This window comes from Hyperolius riggenbachi, chromosome 9 (assembly GCF_040937935.1).
Source record: "Hyperolius riggenbachi isolate aHypRig1 chromosome 9, aHypRig1.pri, whole genome shotgun sequence".
NCBI lineage: Eukaryota > Metazoa > Chordata > Amphibia > Anura > Hyperoliidae > Hyperolius > Hyperolius riggenbachi.
The window spans coordinates 168,632,949-168,645,045 of NC_090654.1; the positions used below are offsets into that span (position 1 = coordinate 168,632,949).

The window sequence follows — 12,097 nt, forward strand, 5'->3', positions numbered from 1 at the left end:
ATGACAGGTGGTCTATGAGGGGCCGAATTTTGTGGAACCGGTCATAAGCAGGGTGGCCTCTTAGATGACAGGTTGTATTGGCACTGAAGTGCAGGAAGCGAAGGATGTTCTCAAATCATGACCTGGACATGGCAGCAGAGAACATGGGCATGTGATGGGTGCGTAGACCAATAAGACCGCAATACATTCTTTTTGACTAGACCCATGTTAAGGAGAAGGCCCCAAAAAATGTTATGTTCAGAAACTTGTAGTGGTTTCCACCAAAAAGGCTGGGCATGGTAGTTTCTTGGATTGGCGGTTGCGTATCGTGTGGCATAACGGTTGGTCTCAGCCACAATTAAGTCGTAGAGACCAGTTGTGATCAGAAAAAAAAATTCTGTCACTGTGGTGGGGCGGATGAGTGTTTGGCCGGGTGATCAGAAGCCTGCAGGGGGCAGATTAGGGCCTGATCTGATAGATAGGAGTGCTAGGGGGTGACAGGTGGTGACAGGAGGTGATTGATGGGTGTCTCAGAGGGTGATTAGAGGGGAGAATAGATGCACAGGGGAGGTGATCGGAAGGAAGTCTGAGAGGGATCTGAGGGTTTGGCCGGGTGATCAGGAGCCTGATCTGATTGCTAGGTGTGCTAGGTGTGACAGGAGGTGATCGAAGGGGGTCTCAGGGTGTGTTTAGAGGGGGGAATATATGCAAGCAATGCACTGGGGAGGTGATCGGGGGGGGGGGGGGGGTGTTCTGAGGGCGATCTGAGGATGTGGGCAGGTAATTGGGTGCCCACAAGGGGCAGATTAGGGTCTGATCTGATGGGTAACAGTGACAGGTGGTGACAGGGAGTGATTGATGGGTGATTAGAGGGTGATTAGAGGGGAGAACAGATGTAAATAATGCACTGGGGAGGTGATTAGGGGGGGGGGGGGGGGGGGGTCTGAGGGTGTGGTGGGTGTTTGGGTGCCCGCAAGGGGCAGATTAGGTTCTGATCTGATGGGTAGCAGTGACAGGTGGTGACAGGGGGTGACGGGGTGATTGATAGGTGATCAAGGTGTGATTAGAGGGAAAAATAGATGCAAGCAATGCACTGACGAGGTGATCAGAGGGGGGGGGGGGTCTGAGGGTGTGGGCGGGTGATTGGATGTCCACAAGGGGCAGATGAGGATCTGATCTGATGGGTATGATGGGTAGCAGTGACAGAGGGTGATTGATGGGTGGTCAGTGGGTGATTAGAGGGGAGAACAGATGTAAATAATGCACTGGGGAGGTTATCAGGGGGGTCTGAGGGCAATCTGAGGGTGTTGGTGGGTGTTTGGGTTCCCGCAAGGGGCAGATTAGGGTCTAATTTGATGGGTAGCAGTGACAGGTGGTGACGGGGTGATTGATAGGTGATCAGGGTGTGATTAGAGGGGAGAACAGATGTAAACAATGCACTTGGGAGGTGATCTGAGGGCGGGTCTGAGGGCGATCTGAGGGTGTGGGCGGGTAATTGGGTGCCTGAAAGGGGCAGGTTAGGGTCTGATCTGATGGGTGGCAGTGACAGGTGGTGACAGGGGGTGATTGATAGGTGACAGGTGATCAGTGGGTGATTACAGGGGAGAATAGATGTATACAGTACACAGGGGGGTCTGGGGGAGGTCTGGGGAGTAGCTGATACCCCCTTTTACATGAGAAATCTATTTCTTTTCACAAGCAGACCATCAGGGGGAGCTGTATGACTGATATTGTGGTGAAACCCCTCACACAAAGAAATTCGGAGTATGTACTGTACTCTTGGCAGTTTCCTGTCTGTGAACACTGTTGCATTGTGGGAAATAGCTGTTTACAGCTGTTTCCAACTGCCAAAACAGCAAAGCAGCAGCTTCATCACTTGCCAGCAGTAAAAATGTCACAATGTGATAAATATCAGAATATCAATCAGGGATTTAAAAGATTTTACAATGGGTAAACACTGACTAAATCATTTATACATAATTATTGTAAAAATGAAGCACTTTTTTTATTACATTATTTTCACTGGAGTTCCTCTTTAAGTGATGACAAGCAGCATAAACTGTTCAGCATTACTGCTAGCCATAGTGGAGCCTGAAGCATAATGGCCCCATTGAGTACAATGGAATAGGGACTATCTGACCAGTGCGCCAAAATGCATCTTGTTGCACTACTTTATAGTGCTCCATATCTGCGATTTTCAGCCTGAAGTTTTGTAAGTGCAGTGCCCTAATGTAGAAATCCATGAAGTTTCATTGGATTGGGCATTAAATGGCGATCATGTTTGCAAGTAACCCATTGTAAAAATCTATGATCCTTACGAATTATAAACTGCAGTATTTTTAATTGCTAGTTCTTCTCAAGTCAACTTGCTAGAAGACTCTGCATACTTAACGTCTTGAGGACCAGAGGTTTATACCCCCTTAGTGACAGGCCATTTTTTACAATTCGGCACTTCACAACTTTAACGGTTTATTGCTCGGTCATACAACTTACCACCCAAATTAATTTTATCTTCTCTTCTTCTCACAAATAGTGCTTTCTTTTGCTGGTCTCTGATTGCTGCTGCAATGTTTAGGTTTGTTTTTTTTTTTTTTTAATATTTTTTGTATCCCCCCCTTTCCACCCTAAATTGGTCCTACACTACCTTACATACACTAAACTGTGCATACATAGGCATATGCCTATGGTAGGGATTAGATTGTGAGCCCCTCCGAGGGACAGTTAAGTGACAAGCATGTACTCTGTAAAGCGCTGTGTAAGATGGTAGCACTATATAAATATTTACAATCAATTTACTGGAAAACACAGCCTGCCGGCACTGATCAGTGGCTGGCAGGCTGATCCCTGGTGCTGTCTGCTTACAGTGACAGGAGCTCATGCTCACGCCATGTTAGACTTCATCAATTTTCAAGTGCAGATTTGGATTAACAAAAATACCTGTTCATGACTGGTTCTCGTTAACCTCCCCAGGACCGCCTCATGCCAATGGGCGTGGCCGCAGTGGAAGCCCTAGGACCGCCTAACGCTGATTGGCGTCAAGTCCTGGGGCTGCAGTTTGCAGGAGATTGCGCGCATGTCCTGCTTGGGGGCGGAGCTCTGCCCTGCCTTCAGTCTCGGGAGACTTATAGACGGCAAAACGCCGTCTAATTAACATGTACAGCGCTGCGATCAGCAGCGCTGTACTGGGAACAGCCATGTGACACGGCTGTCCCCTCCTGAGGCTGGGGAGTGATCGTCTGTCATAGGCTGAAGCCTATGACAGCTGATCACGCTGATTGGCTAGCGGGGGGGAGGGAGCAGGGCTAGAAAGAAAAAAAATGTTATAAAAAAAAGGTAACATAAATATTGATTGAAAAAAAAATAAACACAGGGGGGCGGAAAAAAAGGGGGGGGGGGGAATCACTAGTGTGCTATGTTGTGCGGCCCTGCAGCTTGGCCTTAAAGCTGCCGTGGCCAATTTAACTAAACATAGCCTGGTCTTTAGCGGGGTTTAGCACTGTGGTCCTGAAGTGGTTAAAGTGTACCCATGGTGACATGTGACATGATGTGTGAGTGCAGGGTAGGGATAAAAAAAAGGTCAATAGCTCATTTTTTTTTTGAGGGGGGGGAGGGGCTTAGAACTCTCTGACTGTAAAGAAGACTGTATCATTCAGTTGAGATAATTCAGTACACCATTAAACCTACTCTTTTGGCTGATACACAGAAAATAAAGTTGAGGGATTTTTTTAAAGGGTCATTTTTAGTTGTAGATGGATACATATATTTGTTTATCTCATCAGTTTATTTTTACCTTGCGTTTCCTTTAAATCCTTAAAACAGATTTCAAAAAATAAAGAAAAGTTCTAATTCCACTTACTTGGGAAGGAAAAGAGCAAGGAGGCACCTCTGTGTTACTATACAGAGGGATCAAATGAAGGGGAGAAACCCCTCAAGCAGACTCCTGGTATGCAGACCTGTACCAAATCAATATTTCATGTTTATCAGATCTGCTGTATCAAAATTAAATGCGTTACTCATAATATATAATCCAAAATTCCCATAGTGATGTTTTTAATAACTAGTAATTCTGATTATAACCATAAATAACGCATGGCCTGACTTCAAAGCGTATAACTGAGTACATGGTATTTATTGCTTCAGAGCTCCGGTCATTGCATAGTTGTGTAACCGCTCCCTGCTTCGATTGGAATTGTTAATTGCTCAATGCTCATATTTGCTATAAGCATGGCCACATTTCAAGGAATGAAAGGTTCCATTTCTCAGAGGATCACATAGCCACATATGTAAGCTGTTTATAAACAAATGGCAAAGCCAATCATAAATAATGATTAAATACAAAATAAGTAATACAAGCGTAGGGCAAAAACTCATATTAAGTAATAACCATCTGGTGGGTTGAGCAATAATACCAATAATGCATCAGTTCAATGAACCAGAGCTAGCAAGCTATGTCATATTTATGGTATGCTTCCTCTGGTGCTTAAGTGAAACCTTCCTAACAGATTCATATTGTAGGCAGAACAGGAAAACATTGCTGTTTATAAATCATAGTTATTCCTTATCTTATATACTTTTTTGTAGGGTTTTTTGAAACAGCCCATAATCACTTTGAAAATCTTATCTGCTCCTTAATTCCTGTCATAACTAGTTAAAACCAACAAAAAATAGGTGATGAAATGTGGGTGCCGGCTAGTGGTGGAAGTTTGTGCACCACCATAGGGAACCATTGTATTTATCAGTAAGGAGGGTAAATTTGGGCACCTGATAAATATCGGGAGTTGGGACCACAGATCCTTACTTGCAATGTTTATCAGATGTTGTTAGAGATGGCCCGAAGGGCAGTGACTACAAGAGGATTTTTTTTCTTCAAAAAGACCTTATGCTTTTGGAGAAAGTCGATTTTAAAGTTTCGAAGAAAAAAGAGTCGATTCATTAAAAAAAGAACCGATTTATTAAAAAGGACCGGATGATTCATGAACCATTAGTATAACTTAGAATGCGTCCTGAGCAGGACGTATAGCTGCCGGCTCCCGCTGTCTCTCCCCACCTGCCTTCACCTGTCACCCTTACCTAGGCTGGCACCCGGTGCACCCAAAGGACGCATTCTCTGCTATGTGGGGGGGCGTCGGAGATCTTCAATCAACTTAATTGAAGATCGCAAGATAAGAGGATACTGTATTCGTTGGATCGTTTACCGAGGATATTGGCATGGGATTTTTTTTTTTTAAAGGTACAGGTAAGTATTTATGGTTAATTTAGAATAATAAAATACTTTTCTCGTGGTTGTGTTTTTATTTCATTTAACCCTTTGTGGAAATGGGTAAGGGGTACTTTGTACCCCTATACTCATTTCTCCTGGGAGTGGGGTGGGCATCTGGGGTCCCCTTCTTAAAGGGGACTCCCAGATGCCACCATGAACCCCCCAGGGAGTCGTCGCCCCCACCTCCTCCTGGGGCACCGTCCGCCCCTCCCCCCCAGAGCCCCCCCATACCGTGGACCATGCGGGCTGGTATAGCTCAGGGTGCGAAGCCACAGTCGGGCGGGCCTCCGTATTCTGGCTATCCCAGCCTGCATGGGGGATAAGGGGTTACAGAGGCTCGGGAGGGGGGACCCCACGCCATTTTTTTTTTTCAGATTTCCCACACTAGGCACCTAAAAATAATACATTTTTTTAAAGGACTTCCGAAGGCCACAAATGGGAAAAAGTTAAATACCTTTTCATAGTCCAGATCCATGAAGGATGCCATCCGCGCCCCTCCCGTTCATTCTGCCATGGCTCCCGCAGTAATACCGGACCTGGTCGGGTCCCAACCCCTCCGAACGGGTCGGGTTCTCTAATGGTTTATGAATCAACCGGTCCTTTTTAATGAATCGGTTCTTTTTTTAATGAATCGACTCTTTTTTCTTTGAAACTTTAAAATCGATTTTCTCAAAAAGTATAAGGTCTTTTTGAAAAAAAAAAAATTCCTCTTGTAGTCACTGCCCTTCGGGCCATCTCTAACAACATCTGATGAACATTGCAAGTAAGGATCTGTGGTCCCAACTCCCAATATTTATCAGGTGCCCAAATTTACCCTCCTAACTGATAAATACAATGGGTCCCTATGGTGGTGCACAAACTTCCACCACTAGCCGGCACCCACATTTCATCACCTATTTTTTGTTGATTTTGTTGACCCGACCGGGACCGGTATTACTGCGGGAACCATGGCGGAATGAACGGGAAGGCGCGGATGGCGTCCTCCATGGATCTGGATTATGAAAAGGTATTTAACTTTTTTCTCATTTGTGGCCTCGGAAGTCATTTAAATATTGTTTCCTGCTACCTTTTTAACATATCCTGCAAATTTGGTGTTGCTAGGATGTAAGGGGCCTTTGCTATTAACTGCTAAAGTCGGCGGGTGATAACCAACCAGAGTTATAGGGGTGCAAAAGTGCTGAATTCTGCCATTGGCTTTTATTGGGCTCCCTATTTCACTTTCAAAAATCCCAAATCTTTTCAAAGGATGATGGCTCAGCAGTGGCACATTTTCTAGCATTGTAGGGACTCTTAGGGGGATCATGACTGGTGAGTTTCCGGTCCCTACGCCAAAGAGGTCATAGCCTAGGGTCACAAAAACCTGTTCATTTTGGCAATGTTAGTGGTGGCGATTCTGACGAACATTAATCTCAGCCATGGCCGTTAGCAAACTCTGAATCTCACGACATGTTTCGCGTAGATAGAAGGCATATTGTTGTACTTGCACTCCAATGTTGGGTTCCCTACATCTCTGCAAACCAGAGTTACGGGGTGCAAAAGTGTTAAATTCCCCCATAGGCTTTCATTGGGCCTCCTATTTCACTTTCAAAAATCTCACATTTTTTCAAAGGGCGATGGCTCAGCAGTGGCACATTTTCTAGCATTATAGGGACTCTTCGGGGGATCATGACTGGTGAGTTGTAGGCCCCTAGGCCAAAGAGGTCATAGCCTAGGGTCACAAAAACCTGTTCATTTTGGCAATGTTAATGGTGGTGATTCTGACGAGCATAAATCGCAGCCATGGCCATTAGCAAACTCTGAATCTCCCGACATGTCTCATGCAGGTAGAAGGCATATTGTTGTACTAGCACTCCAATGTTGGGCTCCCTACCTCTCTGCAAACCAGAGTTACTTACGGGGGTGCAAAAGTGCTAAAATCCCCCATAGGCTTTCATTGGGGCCTAGGTTTTGAGGGTACAAAAGCGCAGGTTTCTGCCGAACGGTAAGGTAAGGGCCCGAAACTCAGCAGCCCTGAGCCCCATTAAACTCCCTACAAAGCCTGAAAATTTGGGGCTGCTCAGCCGTACCGTTCGGCAGAAACCTGCGCTTTTGTACCCTCAAAACCTAGGCCCCAATGAAAGCCTATGGGAGATTTTAGCACTTTTGCACCCCCGTAAGTAACTCTGGTTTGCAGAGATGTAGGGAACCCAACATTGGAGTGCAAGTACAACACTATGCCTTCTACCTACATGAGACATGTCGTGAGATTCAGAGCGGGTCGGGTTCTCATTCCCCTCTCAATATGGTCTCCACAGATTGCTGTGGCTGCGCAGTCCACATAGACGCAATTGCGGCTTTACAGCTCTAGGACCTCCTCCCAATGCGTCTGATGTATGCACGCATATTGATGATGCGGCGGGAGGAGGCCCTAGAGCTGCGCAGCTGCAATCGCGTCTATGCGGACTGTGCAGCCGCGGCAATCTGTGGCAGCCATATTGAGGGAGGAATGAGAACCCGACCCGTTCGGAGGGGTCGGAACCCGACCCGTTCGGAGGGGTCGGGACCTGACCGGGGTTGGTATTACTGCGGGAACCAGGGCGGAATGAACGAGAGGGCGCGGATGGCGTCCTTTATGGATCTGGATTATGAAAAGGTATTTAACTTTTTCACATTTGTGGCCTCGGAAGTCCTGTAATTTTTTATTATTATTACTATTTTTATGTGCTGAGTGTGGGAAATCTGAAAAAAAAAATGGCGTGGGGTCCCCCCTCCCGAGCCTCTGTAACCCCTTGTCCCCCATGCAGGCTGCAATAGCCAGAATGTGGAGCCCCGGCCAACTGGGGTTTCGCACCCTGAGCTATACCAGCTCACATGGTCCATGGTATGGGGGGGGGGGGGGGGTCCGGGAGGGAGGGGCGGCCAAGCCTCCCCCCCCCCCCAGAGCCCTTGTCCAATCCATGGACAAGGGGCTCTTCCCCACCTCCAGTGCCCCAGGAGGAGGTGGAGGTGACGACTCCCTGGGGGGGTTCATGGTGGCATCTGACATCTGGCATCTTTAAGAAGGAGACCCCTGATGCCCACCTCCTCCTAGGCGAAATGAGTATAGGGGTACAAAGTACCCATTACCCATTTCCACAAAGGGTTAAATGAAATAAAAACACAACCACGAGAAAAGTATTTTATTATTCTAAATTAACCATAAATACTTACCTGTACCTTTAAAAAAAAATCCTATACCAATATCCTCGGTAAACGATCCAACGAATACAGTATCCTCTTATCTTGCGATCTTCAATTAAGTTGATTGAAGATCTCCGACGCCCCCCACATAGCAAAAAATGCGTCCTTTGGGATGCATAGCTGCCGGCTCCCGCTGTCTCTCCCGACCTGCCTTCACCTGTCACCCTCACCTAGGCTGGCATCTGGTGCACCCAGCATTCTCTGTTATGATATCGTTTACCGAGGATATTGGCGTGGGAAACTTTTTTTAAAGGTACAGGTAAGTATTTATAGTTAAAATCAATTTTAAAGTTTCAAAGAAAAAAGAGTTGATTCATTGAAAAAAGAACCGATTCATTAAAAAGAACTGGATGATTCATGAACCGTTAGTATAGCTTAGAATGCGTCCTGAGCAGGACGCTCAGGACGCATTCAAAGCTATACTAACGGTTCATGACTCATCCGGTTCTTTTTAATGAATCGGTTCTTTTTTTAATGGATCGACTCTTTTTTCTTTGAAACTTTAAAATTGATTTTCTCAAAAAGTATAAGGTCTTTTTTATTTTTTTTCCTCTTGTTCCCACTGTTCTACTCAACATTTCCAGCAATTTGCTATTAACCACTAAAGTCGTTTAATTTTCCCACAGTCAAAAGGAGATCTTTAAAATCAATTTTCTCAAAAACTGTAAGGTCTTTTTGAATTTTTTTTCCCTCTTGTAGTCACTGAAAAAACTCAGGTGTTAGACACCTTGAAACATCTTTCCCATCACTTTTGTGGCCAGCATAAATGTTTCTAGTTTTCAAAGTTTGTATCCCCATTGAAGTCTATTGCGGTTCGCAAGAGTTAGTGCGAACCGAACTTTTTGCAGAAGTTTGCGAGCCGAAAATCGGAGGTTCGGGCCATCTCTAGATGTCGTATTAATTTGATACATTAATTTGCATATCTCTAACTGTGTTGAGTAGATGATGCATTTTCAGAATTCGTAGAAAGTAAGATGTCAGTCCCCATGAAACAGGGACAACAGACTCTGTAGCTCTGTCCACCAAGGTGACACTGTGAACTGTTAAGCACTTTAAAAAACTTGAATTGGTTAACAACATTGCAAACAAATGCACATTGGCCATGGCCAGTGTTTCCCTTCAGTCAGAGGAAAGGTGGGCATGGGGGCGGCATAAACCCCCATTGCAATGGCAAATTGAGTTGCATCGAATCGAATCCCGATCGGACATGTCAGATTTAATCGGACCGTAAATAGAATCGTAATCGAATCGCTCAAAGAATCGTATCGTGTAGATTGGGCTTAAGAATGGCTCTTCCTGCACCCAGTATGAGTGGCCCTGGTATCTTCATGGGACCCAGAGGTGTAACTACAGAGAGATCAGCACCTGCAACCAATGGGGGGATTGAATTTGTGGTGGGGCCCTAACTCCTAACCCATAGCTATGGGGAATCATTGTGCCTGCCCTGCACTTGTTATATGATTTTGTGCATAAGAGCCTTTTGCCTGTGGGTGTCACTATATTTTAAGGGTTGTATATGTTGAGATGCCCCATTAAAGTTTTGCCCTGGGGGTGGCAGAGATGTAGTTTCATGGCTGATAGGACTGCCAGTATTCTATTATATTAGTGATGTATGATAAAAGCCTAACTTTTGTTGGCACAAGACATGTATTGCAGCTGTCAGCAATAAAGATCATGAAATATGTATAGAGATGCCACATTTCAGATCCCAGGTAGCACTTATAAAGTATCCCAGGGTAAAAAAAAACTCCCTGTGCTGCCCTTCTGGCAAAGATTTCGACCCATACCTCCCCCCCCCCCCCCTAAACTTCTAGGCATTCTGGATCTCATTGTAAATTTACATCCCCGGTACTTAAAATGTTCTTCATCCGCAAAGGAAAAAATGTGCTTGTGGATTTTCTATTTGGATTAGTGTATGCGTTTCACCAAACTTGGAAATGGACAGATGAATTAATAGCACAAACGTCATTCAAAGGGTTAGTCGGGAATATGATGTGGAATTTGGTTTCTGTTTCAGAAATAGCTACTCGGCGTACTGGGCCAAAACAGCATCATCAATGGAGAGTTATTGATTTACAAAATATCAACTTTTTTTTTACTGTCTCCTTTGTCCTATCCAGCTTGCCGATGATCAAGGATTGGTTTTGATGACAACGGTTGCAATGCCAGTATTCAGCAAAGAGAATGAGACTGTAAGTATTGCAGATGTGCCTTTACTTTTCAAAATGCATGTTTTTATATATCCAAAGTTTAGCTGTTAATCTATTATTTTATTAAAGTGATATTTTTTATTGTGTTGTGCTGTTCTCCAAGGTTTCCATCCTACGCATTTCTTTCACAGGTTGCAAAATGCGCCAGCACTGATACCCCCTGTTCTCCTACACAGAGCTGTTTTTTTCTGTAAAGAAACAGATTGCAAAGCCAAAGTCTGTTGTGTCATTATCTGGTGATATCTTGTTACCACACAAAACTGTGCTCTACAGCAAAAATATAATTGCAAAACCTGGTGAAAACAAAGACCCGAGACAATTTACAGCGCTGGCGAGGTTTAAGAGCCTTTGCAGAGACTTTGAACTTCGTTAGATGAACATTTCTCAGACATCTGGTACAGGCCACAATAAATTTTGTTGTTGGCGAAAATTAGAAAAAAATACCTATGCGATTTAAAGTGATTTTAGGCTTTTAAAATTTCATTTTAGGACAGTGAGAAGAAGGAAGTTTAGGTTACCTCACCTTTCAATTGCCTAAAGTACTGTTTTCAACCTTTTAAATGAACATTGTTTAACACAGTGGCTTTGAGTCCAGATGTAGCACTAACTGTTTAGTGGCCGAAGGCAGAGAATGAGCAATTCTCTATTAAAGGTAATGTTGCTATGAGGCAATCTAGCTATTAGACACAAATTGTGCCTCCCCCCATGAGTTCTAATTAGACAAGCTGCAAAGGGGGGAGCTACTTTAATCTGGATTTGATGCCACTTGAATGTTCAGAATGAAAATAAGCAAGAGAAAAGGTTGGTGCTATAAAAATGTATAGTCTGTTCCTACTTTTTTTTCAAAGTGACCCTGTAGTAAAAGAGATACAAAGGTTGCTGTATTTGTTCCTTTATAAACATTCCCAGTTCTCTGGCTGTCATGCTAATCCTGGGCCTATAATACTTTAAACCACCAAAGCAGAAGAAGTATACAGATTAGGTGCTTTCAAGTAATGACCACATTAGCTGTGTCCATGTTTCAGGTGTGCGACTCAGCTGCTGAAGCCAAAAAGATCAGTGCATCCTGCAGTCAACTGGCATTGTTTAAAGGGAATATAAAGTGAAAATAAACTTATGGCATAATGAATTGTATGTGTAATACAGCTAAGAAATATAACATTATTAGCAAAGATATGAGTCTCATATTGTTTCCAGTACAGGAAGAGTTAAGAAACGTCACGTGTTATCGATGCAAATGAGCTTCTCTGAGCTCCCTGATCAATCTTGGTTAGCAAAAGTGCTATTTTCTGAAACACTTATACTGTACATCAAAGAAACAGTGAAAGACAACTTCAGATAAGATTTTAACTCTACTCTGTATCATAGTTCAAAATACAGAGTGTAGTTTGTAAAGTGCAAATATTAGAGAATGATGCAGTGTTATAAA

At 44.2% G+C, this 12,097-nt stretch overlaps 1 protein-coding gene across 1 annotated transcript in view; it reads left to right on the forward strand.

Moving 5' to 3' along the window:
- Positions 1-12,097, forward strand: part of LOC137533581 (voltage-dependent calcium channel subunit alpha-2/delta-3-like) — a 1,358,331-nt gene that overhangs the window by 1,329,158 nt on the left and 17,076 nt on the right. Inside the window, exon 15 of the mRNA XM_068254939.1 lies at positions 10,579-10,650. Within this exon, the coding sequence (XP_068111040.1) occupies positions 10,579-10,650 (72 nt within the window). The remainder of the gene's footprint in view (positions 1-10,578; positions 10,651-12,097) is intronic.